This window comes from Pempheris klunzingeri, chromosome 20 (genome assembly GCF_042242105.1).
Source record: "Pempheris klunzingeri isolate RE-2024b chromosome 20, fPemKlu1.hap1, whole genome shotgun sequence".
In the NCBI taxonomy this organism is placed as follows: Eukaryota; Metazoa; Chordata; class Actinopteri; order Acropomatiformes; family Pempheridae; genus Pempheris; species Pempheris klunzingeri.
This window is the reverse complement of record NC_092031.1, coordinates 17,294,720-17,312,523: the sequence shown is the minus strand read 5'-3', so window position 1 is coordinate 17,312,523 and position 17,804 is coordinate 17,294,720. Positions and strand designations below refer to the sequence as shown.

Here is a 17,804-nt window from a genome sequence, read left to right as displayed (position 1 = left end):
CCGTCTATCTTTTGTTTGATGAAGGAGCCATTGCTCTCGTCTCTGCTGGGGAGTAATTACACATGTATTTAGCATTAGATAAAGCCTGCATGCTCACAGAGCACATAATATAAGCCCCCCCCCCCCCCCCCCCCTTAAGATTCATGGTGATGGGAACAATATCTTAACCGTCACATGAAATGAAGCACCTGAAATACATACAGTACATGCACACAGTAACACATACAACATGGAACTAAGCCATTAAGGACTCTTGATGAATTGACATTCAGCTCGTGTCCACCAGCTCGACGTGTCTTCACTCCAAACACACACACACACACACACACACGCACGCACGCACGCACGCACGCACGCACGCACGCACGCACGCACGCACGCACGCACGCACGCACGCACGCACGCACGCACGCACACACACACACACACACACACACACACTCTAGAACTGCTGGCTTTCAAATTCATTGAAGTCAACAGGACATGCCGGCCCGAGGCGTTCCCAGTGGAGCATACTGGTGTAGCAGCACATGGTAATATAGCCTCTGCAATCAGGATATTGATTCCCTCTGAAACTTGCATCACACATCAGTGGAGCGTGAAACATGTTGCAGGATTCTGATGAACACAGACTGGGTTTAATATCTAAACATACAGGAAGCGCTCTGTAGATACCATATCAATCACGGGCTAATGTCTCCGGGGTTTCCTGACGATACCAAGCCGGGTATTTACGAAAATGGAAAAGGGAGTGTGTCTTTGTGTGTGTGTATATTGTCACCATGGTTGACTGGCTGCATGTCCATGTGGAGACCAGACAAGCCTAACACATACACATGCCTGCCTCAGAGGGAACAGACAGCAGTGACCTGTGCTGAACAGCTCACTGCTCTCACACTCCCTAATTTCTACCCTCCACTGCTTTCTCGCCCTGTGAAGGGAAATACAGAATATTTTTGCTTCCTTGGAAAAAAAAAAATTCTACAACTTTTGGAGAATCTCCAAAGAATAATGAGACTTTTACATTCTCTGAAAACAAAACTAAAAAGTTAATTATGTTATATCAACCGGCCTAATCCTAGTTCAGACAAGCCTCGCGAAACTGGCTTTCATTTGGCGTGACTGTCACAAAAGTGTGAAATAAGCCGGCAAATGACGGCGAGAAAAACTTGTGGTGAATCAATCTAAAGCTCTTTGAGACAGTGAGGGATGAATCTGCAAAAATACTGTTCAGGCAAAATGAAGCAGTGAATCAGATAACGCGAGAGATGGTTATGCAATGTTCTTTGGCAAACTGAAACCGTGTAATGGTTCTATGACTCAAAAAGGGTTTAAAGGGGACATTTCATTCAGGTTTTGCATGTGTTGCTATTGCTTATCGTGTTCACTGCTGCAGCGGTTTAGCACTGCATTTCACAGAGATCATTTGTCAATGAAACAGTGTTGGCAGCACTTTGTCTTTTGATTTTGTGTGGGTGGCAGGTAACTCTGCTCATCCTTCTATATTTATCCCAAACAAACCAGTTGCTGCTGCCAGAAATGGAAAAGTGTTCGGTTGTGCACCAGACGAACCCTGTAAAGACTTACCAGACACTGACTGTTTATAACAGCCATTGTAAAAGCTTCATGCCATAAACTGTGGCTATGGCTTTAATCACTATTAAGCAGAGCATTTACATTGTATTTGTATTTTCTCCTACTTTATACTAAAACACTGCATCTCAGGGGGCAAACGTTGTACTTTTTACTCCACTGCTTTTATCTGATAGCTTTAGTTACTTTGCAGGATCTGATTAACAAACTATAATCAATAAATAAATGATGATGTTATCATATCAATAAGGCTTTATTGGGAAACTCACAAGCTACCCAGCAGTATGCAGAGTAATATGTAAGCTATATATGAATAGATCTAAATTAGTTCTACCTTTATGAGCTGCAACATTAAAGTGATGAACACATTAATGTATCTATTCAGCATTTTGGTGCTAACGCCTCTGTACTTTCAACTTGTATGCCGTAGTGGGCTACGCTCTCGTGTAGTTTGCCCTCTGCCAGCTTTATGTGCTCTCTTTACCTGCCTCTTATCTTTTTCTCCCAAAGCTTCCATCTCTGTCCCAGGGAAGGTGCATCACTCCCCTGTTACTGTGATTATGTCTCTCACAATACAGTATCTCACAATGTGCAGGGCCGCGGTACGCCTGCGTGCGTGCCTCTGTGTGTATATGCTATGTGACATTTCTCATGCGCTTGCTTATAATAACTTTTGAGTGTATATGTGTGAGTGTGTGTGCTTCTGTGTGTCACACAATTACACAGCATGGACACACATAAAACATTCAGACAGCCTCTCTCTCTCTCTCCACGTGCATTCAGTCTTGCATGAACCCCTCAGCCTAAACAGTGACACCACACACCATGTTAACAGCCCTGTTTGTGTGTGTGTGTGTGTGTGTGTGTGTGTGTGTGAACGCCCGTGTTGCTTCTCACATTGCCTGAGAACAAGTGTAAACACACGTGTCCACCAGGCACACGCAGACATCGGCAAGAGCGCCAAGCTTTATTGCGTGTTATCAATGCGTCAAGCGAGTGCCAACATTACGCGCCCTCTCAACACCTCCCGGACGGAGCCTTTATGTTCTAAGTGCACTTAATCGCTAATGCTGAGTGCACTTAAAACACTCCCTAATGACTCGACGTGGCTCACTCCAAGTCCTTAAGAGTCTAAGCAGTTATTAGATACAGTACGGCACCCAAGTATGAAGGATGGAAAAATCACAATATGTAGATCAGATACACTCCTGCACACAATTCAAATATTCTCGTGTTCCTCTGCACATGTGCGCTGGCTGCTGTGGTTAAATCATCGGCCGCCAGTCAGTGCAGGTCTGTGGACACCACGAGTCTCCAACCTGGACACTGGTAACATGGTAAAATGGTAAAATGCCCCTCAGCAGTGTGCTGCAGATGAAACTGACCTGTGCTCTGCCTGGACAGGATGTGAACAGTCAATAAAGTATAATGTCATGGCATTTTGGCACAGAGATTTCAGCAGGGAGGTCATCGATTGTTATTGATTGCTTGCCAATGAATTGATCCAATAATAGAAAGAACAATTATTGTTTAAGTCATTTATCAAACAAAGATGTCCATCTTTCTCTTGTTCCAGTCGCATAATTTTGAAGGGTTATTTAGGGAAAATAATAATTTTTGTACAACATTTTATAAACTAAAACGAGGCAGGATGTCCCCACTCTGAAACATGTGTTTTCTCCTCTGCCCAGCACTTTAAGTGCTTTATTGCTTATGAAGACATTTCTTAAAGCTTTATAGGTCACTCACACGCCATTAATGAGAAAACACTGAGGTTGCTAGGTTGCAAGAAATCCTTTTGGCTTTTTTTTTCTGTTTGGTAATAAAGCCGTTATAGATGTCGCTAAGCCGTTAATATGCTGTTAATAAATGGACCTTGGGCCAAATTCCCTACAGTCCTTTTCCAGAAGGGAGGTGGTCACACCGCCCATCTGTTGAATGGAGTTTTCACAAGATGGAAAGTAAAGAGTCTGTTATTAATGGCTTGTAACTGACCTACAAAGCATTAGCGAATTCAGTTATTAACAATTAACAGAGCAGTTCATTACAACCCAAACTGGGACCTACTTTTAGTGCTCTGGATCTGCTGCTGAAGTCAGTTTTCTCGATACGACCCCGTGTGACCACGCACCTGACTAAAAGGCGTCTTTACAGATAGGAGTGAAAGTTGTATATATAAATGTATATATTCTTCCTTTTTGGATGAAACAGGTGCCATCAGTTCTGTGAAAACACTTCCCTGCAGCCTCTCCCGAAAATTTATCTCAGCCACTATGTATGCTAATTCTGCCTGTCACAAGTCTGAATGCTATTATCACGGGGGTCACACGCTTTCATCACATGCTCACGCGCACACACGGATGCACTCAGACAGGCGGGCGGACAGCCATACAGGCCGATGACGGTGGCGTACGCCTGATGTGGTGGGAACAATGGGGCAGGCTAACGGTAATCTGCCATTCAGTTGGGATCCACTCCTCACAGGTGGACAGAGATAATACTGTGAGGGACTTTTCAGCTCAATCACAACTATTCATGGCAGTCGGGGTAATGGCACACGCAAACACACTCACAGACACAAGATCTGGTGCTTCTTCATCCTCCAGGCACATGCCAGGCTGACGTGGGGGTGAACCAGCGTGTCAGCGGGTATGTGTGTGTGTGTGTGTGTGTGTGCTTTCCACTCAGGCCTGAAGGCTCCTACAGTGGCCCCATGTAGCAGCAGCACTCGGGCTCTGCACAAATGTCAGGAGCTCCGTCTCAGCAAGGAATTTTAAATCTATGGCTCCTTCTGCTTGCCAGCTCCTCTCCCTCCTCTTTCTTCTTCGCTGTGTGTATCATTCTGTAACCCAGCGTTCTCATTGTATTGCCAATGAATTTATTAGCTTTCCACAGATGTCGTTTTGTACTGTGGCTGCAGGGGGACGATGGAAGGTTAAGTGTGCGCGGTATTCATGGCGGAATGTGTTCCTTTGAAATCTCTCCCTCAGGGATAAAAGAGACAATCCTTAACATTAAAGCTGCTACATTATAGCCGGAGGTTCACATTTTTTGAAACTATGCTCCATCGGGTAATGCATCACTTATCCCTTATTTTTTCACTCTTATCTGGAGTGCTCTCTGATGTGCTTCTGTATCTCATCTGTAGCTCGTCCAGGTTTGTTTCTCACTGTTAGAAGGGCGACTTACTACAGGAGGACAAAACATTGATACGATTTTCCACTTACTTTTTGGTGTTAGCAGTATACATTAAGGTGTTACAATTAGAGCCTGAAGGGTGTCATCTGCATTTATGTCGGTGAACGAGTAAAAAGAAATTGCAAAATGCAAAAGATAAGTTTTGCCTTTACATAGCTCGTCCACCAGAGAGAAGTTTGTTGTCTAACTGTCAGAAGTCCAACTCCGCACACATCTCAACGACAATTCTCTAATCACAATGTATTAAGGCATATTTACCAAGAATGTCTATGTTGTCATTCAACCTACGAATCATACTGAGATCAATGCCGTTCTATGAGCTTGTATTTAGACACAGTGGTACTTTAAGCTAATGCCAATATGAGCATGCTAGCATGCTCTCAATGACAATGTTACAGGCAGCAGAGCAGACGTAATGTTTACTATGTTCATCATCTTAGATTTAAGGTGGTCACCACCATAAGAGCGTCATTAGTTTTGCAAGGTATTTGGTCTTTAACCAAAGTCTGGACAAAATAAAATTCTGACGAAATGTAAGTATCACCAAAGCTTTTACAGTTCATCTTTAGGGGGAGAACGAATGCCTGAACTTAAATCTAGTTGTCGAGACAACATGCTCAAAACCACAAATGCCAACCCGCTGGCGATGCAGGAGGAAAAGTCAGGGAATCACCAAAGTCATTGGGATTTATCTTTTGGGGACGATGCATGTGATGAATGTGCGTGCAAACTTTCATGGTAAGGAAATCACTAATTGATGAGATATTTCTGTGTGGACCAAAGTGACAGACTGACTGACAATGCCATCTTTAGAGTCTTTAGAACTGGCTAAAAATAAAAAATCAGTGGTTGACTTTAAAAAGCTCAGATTGAGCGTCATAAATAATCAAAAAAACTTAAAATGAGCATCAGTTACTTTTGATGTAATCCGATGGTGCTATAATGTAGCTGAAAACATCAATCTAAAGAGACTTTGACGTATCATTAAAACAAATAACACCTCAGGGCAACCTTTCAACAGTGCTGATGCATAAAGCACGGGTCATCTTTCTGGCTACCCTGCAGCTACACAGTGGCCTGTGACCATTACAGCAGCCATTAGCTGTGTCAGGAGATGAGAGCTCATTTAGCCCAAATCAGTGAGGAGAGCCATTGAGAGGCCTGGCTGAGCTCCCTCATTAGCACTGGTGCTAACATGGCTTTGTTGAGCACAGCACTCATCCGAGAGCTCAGGCACTGACACACTGTAATACAGTGTGTAATACAGTGTGTCTGTGGGGCAACCATGCATTCATAATGCACAGGGAGGTATTTCACATTTTACTTATACCTGTTTAATTTAATGATGTGCCTGTTTATGCATAGTTAAATATATTTACCAACGTCATGTTTGCAACTGCAACTTGTTTGGCATGGCATACTGTATATACATACACAATCTATTCTATCAATTTACAACATGCAAAGTCAGCGAAAACAAATCAAATCAATATTTAGTGTGACCACCCTTTGCCTTCTAAACCACATCAATTCTTCTATTTACTCTTGCACACAGTTTTTGAAGGAACTCGACAGGCAGGTTGTTCCAAACATCTTGGAGAGCTAACAACAGATCTTCTGTGGACATGCTTCAAACCCTTCTGTTTCTTCATGTAATCCAGACAGACTTGTTGAGATCAGGGCTCTGCGGGGGCCACACCATCATTTCCAGGACTCCTTGTTCTTCCTTATGCTGTAGATAGTTCCTAATGACATTACTCGTATGTTTGGGGTTGTTGCCCAGCTGCAGAATACATTTGAGGCCAATCAGACGCCCCCCTGATGGGATTACATGATGGATAAGTATCTGCCTGTGTTTCTCAGCACTGAGGACACCATTAACTCTGACCAAATCCCAAACTCCACTTGGAGAAATGCAGCCCCAAACTTGCAGGGAACCTCCACCAGCTTCACTGTTGCCTGCAGACACTCATTAATGTTCTGCTCTCCAGCCCTTCAGTGAACAAACTGCCTTCTGCTGCAGCCAAATAGTACCTGCTGCCATTTTTCTGTACATCAGCTCCTATGTTTTGGTGACCGACCACTGCGTCTACGGTCCTCAACGTTGCCCGTTTCTTTGTGCTTCTTCCAAAAAGCTTGAACAGCACATCTTGAAACCCCAGACCTTGCTGATGCACTAGAACCACCTTGTGTCTTGTTGCTGTGCTCAGTCTGAACATGATGACCTGTGATATCTTCCACAGCCTCACCTTGGTAGCAGAGTTAGTTCCTCACCCAGTTTTAAGCATCCTACAGCTGTTTCTGTTCCAGTTAATGACTGTGTTTCAACCGACATATGAAACTGATGATCATTAGCACCTGTTTGGTATAACTGGTTAATCACACACCTGACTCTGATCCTGCAAGTGTTCCTAGAAGAATTGATACTGTTTTGAAGGCAAAGGATGGTCACACCAAATATTGATTTGATTTTTCTTCTTTTCACTCACTTAGCATTTTGTAAATCAATACAAATAAACAATTACCTATATTTTTTAAAGCTTTTTTACTTTACAGCATTTCAACACACCTTCCAAAGACTTTTGCACCGTACTGTGTGTGTACTGTTGCCCATAAAGTTGGAATAAACTGTTTTTTTTACCTCTTCTCATGAAATGATTGTGACAATGTGATTTATTCTTGATAAATAAAGTGTATATCTTCTCAACTTTATTGATCAAACTCTTCCAAAAATATCACAGTGAAACTTAAACCACAATTAACCTTTGCAGACTGTGTATTCAGGCTTTAACAAAATTGGGGGTATTGAACAATTACTCCAACTTTACGGGCAACAGTATTAGTATATATATATATATATTTATTTGCCTTGAAGCTCTCACCAAGAAGTCGAAAAAGGCGAGAAGTATAAGGGAGGATCGAGGCAACAGCATGTCAAGAGTGTGAGAGTGTGAAAGAGAGCAATAGAAAGAGTGTGCAAGTAGTGAGAAAACTGTCAGTGTGTTCCAGACAGTGTGAGACAGATCAAAGACAGACAAGAGCATACAAGTGTGGAGGTTATGTGCCTTTATGATGTCTAACATATCGGCATGGGGGAGCGATGGGGATATTGAACTAGAGGAAGCGAGGAATTAATGAGAATGCATTTAACCTCTAGGCTGAACATTCATCTGCGCTGCAGAGAGGAAACCCACTGAATTAAATCACATCTCATATCCTTGAGCAGAGGGAATGGAGGGAGTCGCTGGGCTCGGGCTGCCCTGGCAACAGCAGCCTCAAAACCTCTGCTCCTCTGCTCTTTGTGCTGCGTTTATCATTTCAAACCACCGTATTCTCCAAATTCACCTTCCATATTTGCTTCTCTCTGTTAATTTGCTTCATTTTCTTCCATTCCCTGTCCTCTCCTTTGTTCTCTTTCTCTTATCCGTTCCTTTCCTTTTACTCTCCTCCCCTTCTTCTCCTTTCCTTTCATTTTATTGGTGTTCTTCTCCTTCCCTTCCTATTCCTCTTCTTCTTCCTTTCCTTTCCTTTCAAAGGCAATTGTTAGATTTCATAAAATAAAGCGTCCATGCGTCCGTTTTTAGAGAAACCGGGAGTCTGATTACATTTAAAAATGTCTCTGATCAGTAAATGTCTTGCCCAGTAAATTGAGTTTAATATCAGAACATATATACTCACAGTAGGAAAAAAAAAAAAGATATTTCATTTTGGAATGAAACTGCTCCATTTCACTGAGTCAGTGGACAAGAAAATAAAAAAGACTTTGTTCTGATTCAATCTATTTGGAACCACTTTGCAAGCACATTATCCCTTCACTGCAGAAGATGAACAACGGCAGATAACACAGATCCATTCTACTGCACCTCAGTCCGCTCCATTCCCTCATCCAACACAAAAAAGAATGTCCTTTCTATCTCCTCTGTGTTTTACGACAAGAACAACAACGCTCCTCCATTAGCGTTTGCTAGGTTAAAGGAGGTCTGTAAATTAATGGGAACGCCTCCACACTGTGCCGTTGTTTATTTTCCATCTGAGATAATGCAAATGGAGGGAGCTGCAGAGGCCAGATATACAGGATAATATTGTTTCAGTAGCTCTACATAAAAGGCACCGGGTTAGAGAACTGTACCCATTTCTCTCAGCGTTCCGGTGCTCTCTGTCATCTGTTTTGCTGTTTGAATAATGCTTGCGCTGCCTCGTAATCCGCCGTACAAGTTGTGCAGCTTGCCTTTTTGTAGTGTCCGATGTTTTTGTCTGCATTCGTTGCCCTCGTCTCCTTATGCCACATCTATGTGTGCATGAGTTGTTTTCCCGTTCGTGCATTTGTGTTTTCCTTCCTGCTCGTCCCGGTGGAAGGCCTTTCAGTGGGTTGTACTTGTCTCATTGAATAAAGATCAAGGAAGATAAACGAGTGCAAGTGATAAATGCGCCCTACTGTCACATCTCTGTTGTTTCTTTCAACGGAGCATCAATCAACGGCTAAACCGATGTTTCCAATGAAGGTGTAGAAAACGCCAGGTAACCGTAGCAACGGTACTTCTGCTTCATGCTTTGTCACCACAAGTCCCGCTGGTGAAACAGAGCCAGCTATATTAACTAACTAAACTGTCTACTAATACAGTTTAAAGGGACACTCCGCCTATTCTTCATGTCAAACTCAATGTATCAGTCATAGGGAGGAGTGCCTACGTTCCAAACTGGGAGTGTGAAGTTTGAAAGATGTAGGCATTGAGCAGGCAAGGAGGGTCTCACAAGCAGAAGTGAGTTGCATTATGGGAAATAACTTGACCTGGGACAAGAAGTTCAAATCAAAAGTGTCTCTAGCTGTTCTGAATATAAGTGCTCAATCAGTCAATCAAAGGAGGACAGGAGAGGTGGCCATCATAGAGAGGAGGGAGATGTAATGTCATTTAAATATGGGGACGACTCTGAATTTTGCTCTTGCACTGCTTGGATTTTTCATATTAACAAAGTGTGAATAGTAAAGAAATAAATGCACAATAAATCAAGCCCAATGCCTTACCTGCAGGATCTTGCACCTCTCAGAGTCGCAGTCGATGTCCTCACAGGGATGAAACATGCCCAGTGTCACACAGTTCAGCAGGATCACCAACATGGACGCTCGCTCGAACCACGTACAGAACAACAGTTAAGGAATATAACAAAACACATAACAACAGCTTGCAGTAACAAGAAACAAAAAAAAAAGCACCTCTTTAGGCTTTCTCCAGTGACCTCATTATCCCATTCAGATTCTTAAACTCCTCTGACAGAAAGTGATGCACGTGTATGTCTTCCATTCACTATCAAAAGATGCTGTGGAGAGTAAAATAAGCCACATAGGAGTCTGGGAAGTGGGAAAGCCCATCTGTGGCTGTTCTGAGTGGCAGTCATTGCTCCCATTTCACCCTGTTAACCAAAAGATCTGTTTGCAAGGCGCGTAGAAAAATGTTCAGATTGTTAGCGAGGGAACTTGATAGGCACTTTAAAGAGATTGTGTGAGGCACAAAAAACCAAAATACAACAGAGGCAGATGCTAAGACAGAAGCTGAGCAAGAGGAGGTTGGAGCATTGTGCCTCAGAGTTAGCGAATGTGAAGACATCTTGATGCATGGCACATGAATTTTATTGACCACAGGGTCGAAGTGGGCATTTCCTAATGTGGTTAGGATAAACAGCAGCCTGAGCTATGTGACACCAATCAATGACCAGACCAAACACAGATTAGTCCGATACTGCTTCAATAGATACACACATACACTGTGTGGGCTGCATGCAAACACACAAACACACAAACACACACCCACATACATTATAGATGGCTACTGCATCCACAGTCAGCACCTTGCATCCAGTCTGGTTAACATTGTTAGAAAGAATAGACAGTTTGTCATCCAAGTGTGTGTGTGTGTGTGTGAGCTAAAAGGAAAGCGGCACCTTTCATCCGTGTGTGTGTGTGTGTGTGTGTGTGTGTGTGTGTGTGTAAAAGTGTGCACGCAGGCTGTGAGGACAAACGGCCTGTCCGTCTTTTATCGCATTAGCCGCCACTTGCTCATTCATCCTGCTGACCCATAATGCAGCTGGGTCAGCATGGCCCCACAGCCGACGCACAAAAAAAGTGAGTGGGGGACAAACAACAGTGAAACCCAGACTTTTAACTGTCCTCCTTGATGCTGGACAAAAGCTGCCATCGCAGGCTGATGCCTCAAAGCTGAGAACAGACATGGAGTATATACACATGGAGTATAGAGCAACGCCAAGAAAAGAATCTCAAATATCTCAGCTTCATATTTGTCACCTTTAGGCTATGATATGCATCTTTACTTGGTGGATTAATACGGCATATCATAGCAGGTGGAAGTCGATTCAGTGTTATTTCATTGTGGAAGTGGTAATAATTTGTCAATATGTCGGCACTACAGGAAAGGTCGTGTTGGCACCAAATTCATCCTCACAAAATGTCATGGATGTACAGAGTACTTTTCAAAATACCAGTCACAACACAAAGTGGTGTTCAGGGGGAAAAACCAGAGACGTGACGTGAATATTTCAAAGATACAAACACATGTTTTCCCTCTCTAAAACAGATGCCAGATTACCAGTTAGGGCTCAGTCACATGTATGCCATACACATTTATAACTGCTTTAGGGACAATTCATTTCAATGGAGATGCTGCAGTCATTGATACATTTGCTGTGGCAAAGTAGACCAGGACAGCTTGGGTGTATAGTTCAACTTTTGTGCTGCCTGGTTGACAGACAGCAAACTGTATTCATTTATATGATATTCACACATGGCATCTAAGGGTGGGATGGGTTTTCTCCGGCTACTCCGGCTTCCTCCCACAGCCCAAAGATATGCAGGTTTGGTAAACTGGTGACCCTAAATTGCATGTAGGTGTGAGTGTGAATGGGCGTCTGCCCCTATGTGTCGGCCCTGTGAATGGCTGGAGACCAGTCCAGGGTGTACCCCACATCTCGCCCAGTGTCAGCCCAGTGTTATCCTTAAGGATAAGCGGTATAGATAATGGATGGACGAAAGGGGAGTGAGAAATCAGTGAAAACAAACAATCTTTGTTACAAACTGGGGGTGAATGGTTTCAAAGATGTTGCTGTTTACCAGGCAGGGAGGGTTTAACAAAAGGCTCTATCAAGTTGTACCATGGGAAGTGCAGGATCCAGGGTTTTTAGAGCCTAACCCATTACTAGGATATCTCTGCCTCTGCTGCTCTCACTGTGACCATTATATCTTTAAACTGTCTCTCATGAGTTCCCCACTGGTACAGAAGTACTATAGTAAGCTGGGCCGTGAAGGTAAGCGGACTACTGTCTCTTGCATGAAAGTCGGTGCCCATCCACCACCACCAACCTCCAAATTGTTAGTTTATACCTCACTGAGCAAAGGGCACACAGCTTCCTGCACTGGCTCTGAGCATTGGCATTGGCCATAAATGCCTGCGCAGTAGAATTATCAAACTGATGACACTCTGTGGAAGTTACAATACAGTATTGAACAGGAACGCTGAATAATGGATGCAGGCTGGAGGGAAGTTGAGTCTGTGACCACAAGGAACCTCAGCAGCATCAGCTGGGTAATGACGGCTGCATCTGTAAGGCAGCTCAGGATTACGTGACACACTGGAGGTTGCACAGAAAAGTTCTGTGAGTCCAAAGGGATGCAATTAAAAAGATCAGTCAGTATGGAGAGTGGGATCATTAAGCAGGAAACAAAAGCTCACAGAAAACTCAGGCCTCCAGTTTGAGAGTGGTGGCGAGGAAAGTTTGAGGGCAAACTGTTGTTGACACACGCACACACTGGTGGCATCGGCAAAAGTTCGCAGTAATGGACTGAAAAGGTGGGGCTAATTAAAAATAATGAGCTGCATGAGTTTTTATCATCCACCTTCATCGGGGCTAAACACAGTGTCATTTTAGTTCGGTGAAGTTTCAGTTCGTCACAGAGGTCCATCAGGCTCCAGACAAAACAAATCCCAGCAGTTTCGCCAGCAACTCGACTCACTTACGTTATGTTGTTTCTAAATTGGCTCATTTTAGCAATTCAGTTTCTTCCATCAGAAATAATAAACGAGCACACGAGCATGAGACATTTCTGATAAATGCATTCCTGTGTTTTGGGGCAGCAAAATATATGTTCCAATACACAATAGGTACTCCAAAGAAGGGGTCACCATGACCCCAAGTCATGCTGTCTAATTAGTTCATGACTGTCTAATTCTTTCTTTCCTTTACTTCCCTTTACAAATTAAGGCTAAGGAATATGTTTGGTGATGGATGGACGATCCACTACCGTCATACCCACTACACCACACCCACAGACGTCACCTTTGGTTTCTTCTTCGCTATGTTTGCCACAGACTAGTACAATAAGCACATCTTGTAATCCACATTCACTCCCTAAAAATTTGCTGATATCACCAGTGGTACGAATAGGATCTTGAGCTTTCAGAGAGTAATTGGTCTCTCACAGTAACAAAGCAAAACTTTAAGTTTGCGCTTGAGATGAATTAAAAATCTGCAGATCCCACTGTTGTTTTAACCACAGTAGAATCAATAGATGTCCTCATTAAGAAACTTTGCTTCCTCTGGCCTGCACAGGTCAGCATGAAGCATTCTCACAACAACATACAAAGATAACAAGACAACTATATCGGACAAGCAAAACTACAGCACCATCCATGTGAGGCGAAAAAGCAGACTATGGTGTCTGTGTGTATAACTGTTATAACATGGAGCTCTGTGACATTAGGTGTTGGCAGGCAAATTGTTTGTGAAGCCATATACCTGTATAATTCTATTAAACAGTATTATAGTGAAGGAGTAGAACTCAGATTTGCTAAATGAAGTGTATAAAAACACTGTTGCAGGGCTACCAAAGGTCTCGGACAAGATATTTGATGCTTCAATCGGCAGGCAGATAGAAATCACATATCTAGGAGGAGAAAACGATCCTGAATGCCAGAAACTCTCTACCATGAAATCACTGCTTTTGCACTCAGAATTCTGCTGCCGTCCGCTCCTATGGACAGATTCACTGAAGGCATGACATGGTCTGTTATTTTGCAGGGCTGCTATGTTGCTGCAGACAGGTTAGGGTTTGGTGGGCTGCACAACGTGGAGGACGGTAGACTGACTAATAAGCCTAAGTGAGACGATGCAACTTTGAAAAGAAGAAATTACCCAACCTTCCTCTTACAAATAAAAGAAACTTAAAAATGTTTGCAACAAAAAGCAGCCTTGTACACTATCAACTTGAAACTTACTAGCACAACACGGTGCTTCATGAGCTACAATCAACAAACAAACAACATTAGAAAACCAAAGTGGAAAAGGTAAAATCCTTTTTTTTCCAGGTCACAGACCCAGATCTGTGAAGAAAGCAGACTCTCATCTCTTGCTACAACTGACAAGGCGAGGAAACATTGCTTTAAAGCCGGATGAGTAAAATACTGTGACCCTGGCAGCCTCGCCGGCTGCCCTTGGGCACACGTGTGGAAGGCAGACAGGTTTTACTGATGCACTTCGAAACCTGTCGACTGATGAAGTGAACGCCATGGGTTGTTTACTGGCGGTCTTACAGCCGAATAAAAAAAGAATTTATTAACGGCGAGAAATCACGGAGAAGGCAGAGGAGAGGGAGACAAAGCAAAACATTAAATATGAATAATCTGACTAATTCAATCAATAGCTCTTCCTCTCCTGCCCTCGTTCTCTTCCTCTGTCTCTCCAGCTGGTGGGCTATAATTAAACAATAAGGAGACAGTCTTTGTGGTGTTCTGCCTTTGGTACACACACACACACACACACACACACACACACACACACACACACACACACACAGTGTTATGTTTCTGACACTTCAGAGGACGTTACATTGACTTATATTAATTTTCTACAGACTTACCCTGATCTTAACAAAAAGCAGCACTTGCCTAATTCTAACCTTTCACCAAGTGTTCCTCTTAAAATTATATGATTTATGAGGACTTTTGTTCTCAAAAGGAAGACGAGTCCCCACAATGTGACTGTCTAAACAGGTTTATGTCCCCACAACATGAGTAATATATGGTACACGTACTGTCTCACACACACACAAACACACACCTTCATGGTGTCAGCATATAAATAAGCAGTGACGCCCTGAGGGATGGATTCAATTAGAGGAAAGATACACTAGGATATGCTCTGTCAAAACTCTGAAAGCAGGAAGCTTTCTCTCCACCACAGACACACATGCAGACTCACACGACTACGCTTTCATCAGAGAGGCAACATTATTAAACTCATCAACATCTCAAAAAGTCTTCTGAGTTCTGCTCTCATGGGGTCTTCCCAGCCATCCCTCGCTTTCCCCGCTCGCTCTCCAACACACACAAACATGCACACACACACACACACACACACACACTCGCATTTAAAGTCCCTTTCTTCTTGCCTAATGAAGGGAAAACAATATGCAAGCCGTATGTCCTCCCCTGCCTTACGCTGCTGATTCATTCTGATTCCATCCACTAATGATCTGACACCAGACACTGCGACACAAGCATCAGAGTTGAAAAGAACAGTGTGTGTACATGTATACAACTTTGTGTGTATGTGTGTGTGTGTGTGTGTGTGTGTGTGTGTGTGTGTGTGTGTGTGTGTATGTGTACGTAGTTCTGGGGGAAGAGCAGAGAAATAATGTAAGAGATTCAAAAGAGCAAAAGTTTGGTGCAAAAAAGTTTCAACTCATCTCATCAAGTTCTCACCAGCTCTTATTTCTTTCATGAGAGTAGGGAAATGAATCCTCAGCAGGAAGAGATGAGGTGCACACACAGTCCGAGGGCGATCAATACAGACAAGCCTCTCTGAATAGATATTATTCATTGTGTTTACTATAACTCACACAGGACGTGGTTCTGCATCCGTCTCTGCTCTGCCCTTCTCCACACCGCACAGCCTTGGATCCTCATACTCTGAATCTATATCTTTTACCGAAGGGCCTTGCATGACGCGATACTGCGGTTACATCAGCACCTGTTGTGGGTATAGAACGCCAGTTCTGGACCTGAGAAACCACCAGTGTTTGTCTTCTACAACATCCACAAGAGCATGCATTTTGATATGATATGAAATGAAAAAACATTTTCCCTGTCAGACACTGTAGATGAGTAATCCTTCACTCACTTTTTAGGAGCTTGTTCAGGATCGAGGGTAAAAGAGCAGGACATGGATTGACGGACTGGTGAGGCGTCAGCATTATTGGGGGCACTCTACCTAACTGTTGTGGTGAAAAAGGAGCTTAAAGCTTTTCAGTTAGTGACGTCAGGAGCTCAAAGTAGAGCCGCTGCACCTTTGCATCAAAAGCAGCCACGTGGGGTAGTTTGGGCATCTTGTTGGATGCCTCCTGAGCGGCATGTCCAAGGGGGGGAGGGGGGCACCACAGGGCAGAGCCAGAACTGCCCCAGGAGGAGCCTTGCTCAGATAAGTAGAAGGAAGAAGAAGAAGAAGAAAATAGATGGATGGATTGATGGTGGATGTATGGAGGTACTGTAGGTAATGGGATCATCTTTGAATTTTTAGCTGATGTGGAAACCATCTCCCCACACTCCGAAATCTCATTAACACTTCAAACTAGGTGTTGCAGGTATATAATAAAGCATTGTTATGCACCCACACACTCTACATCACATGTTGTGTTTATTATAGATTGGAGAGACTCAGAGAAAGGTGACAGTCTTTCCAGAGTTTCCAAGATAACAGCCTTGTGAGAGAGAGAAAACTGTCAAGCATTCACTGTATAGCAGAGGTATTCAGCTCTTGAAGTCAGTAATCTTTACTGTGTGCATTGAATTCTTAACATGAAGTAATGAATATGAAATTAAGGTGCATGAAATAAATATACTGAATCAGTAGCTTTCTTCATTGGAACTCCCCTCATTAGTGACTATAAGCAGCATCATCTCAGCTGCCAAAGTATGCATAATTTCATAATAATCAAGTCATTACAGACTCAGATTTGTCTTGTCTGCTCAGGCATGCAGACAAGCTTGGTTGAAATCCACAGAACTCCGCACAGAACCAGAATTCACAAAGTTTCCAAAGATACCAAAAATGTCACATGAATTTTTGGGGAAACGTATAAAAAAAAAAAAAAAAAACCTGCCAAGCAGCCCAGCACAGAAACATGGAGTCTTGTGTTTTCAATATTTCACAAACTGTAAACATCATACAGCTTTAACGAGAAGCTGTAAGACGAGCGAGTACAGAAAATACATGATACTCTCAGATGGTATGGATTGTTTATCATTTCTTAGATAGATATTGTTTATTGATCCCTCAGTGGGGAAAGTTTGCTGTGTTATTCTGCAATGGGGTAATGGTACCTGAGTGGAGAACAGGCTCCATCAACTACTTATTTCTATTTGCCAAACTCCTCATCTTCATGTCATAGTAGGGGATTGAAATTTGCATTGGCTTTTGTAAATTATCTAAAAAATTAAGTTCAAATTTGTGTTGGATCTGGATGGAAACTGGCTTGGGTGCAATTGCTCTCCCAAACAAAACAAAACAAAAATCATAAAGTATATTGTGAGTTCCAGCAAGTTTTTGAACTGAGCTGTGCAAAAAGATGGGCCACGTGAGATGGATGTGTTGAGGAGTTTCAGAGCTTTACCGGACTACTTTCGCGCAAGGGTTAGGGTTAGGGGAAATTCCCATTGGTTTCATTATCATAGTTCTGGAGTCTTTCCAAGCCCTGACATGTTTCCATGGTATCTTAACAATAAGTAGCTTTGATTCATCAAAAAATGCTAATTGGAATTCAAAAGCATGTATGAGCCTGAGTTAACACAGCATGAATATTGCTTACTCTGTATAGTATGTAAGCAGTCTGTTTGATGCAACCTGGTGAAATCTTGACTTCAAAACTGCCCATTATGTTCATGAAAGGAATTAAGATCAAAGCACATTGCATTTTTACAGACGACGTGCAAAGGAACCTCCTCTTGATTAAA

General features: G+C 42.9%; 1 protein-coding gene across 1 annotated transcript in view; it reads right to left on the bottom strand.

The window, feature by feature from the left end:
• The window catches only part of cacna1g (calcium channel, voltage-dependent, T type, alpha 1G subunit), a 214,238-nt gene that overhangs the window by 126,694 nt on the left and 69,740 nt on the right, over nucleotides 1-17,804 (bottom strand). The window contains exon 2 of the mRNA XM_070852489.1: nucleotides 9,815-9,926. Coding sequence (XP_070708590.1) covers nucleotides 9,815-9,926 — 112 coding nt within the window. The remainder of the gene's footprint in view (nucleotides 1-9,814; nucleotides 9,927-17,804) is intronic.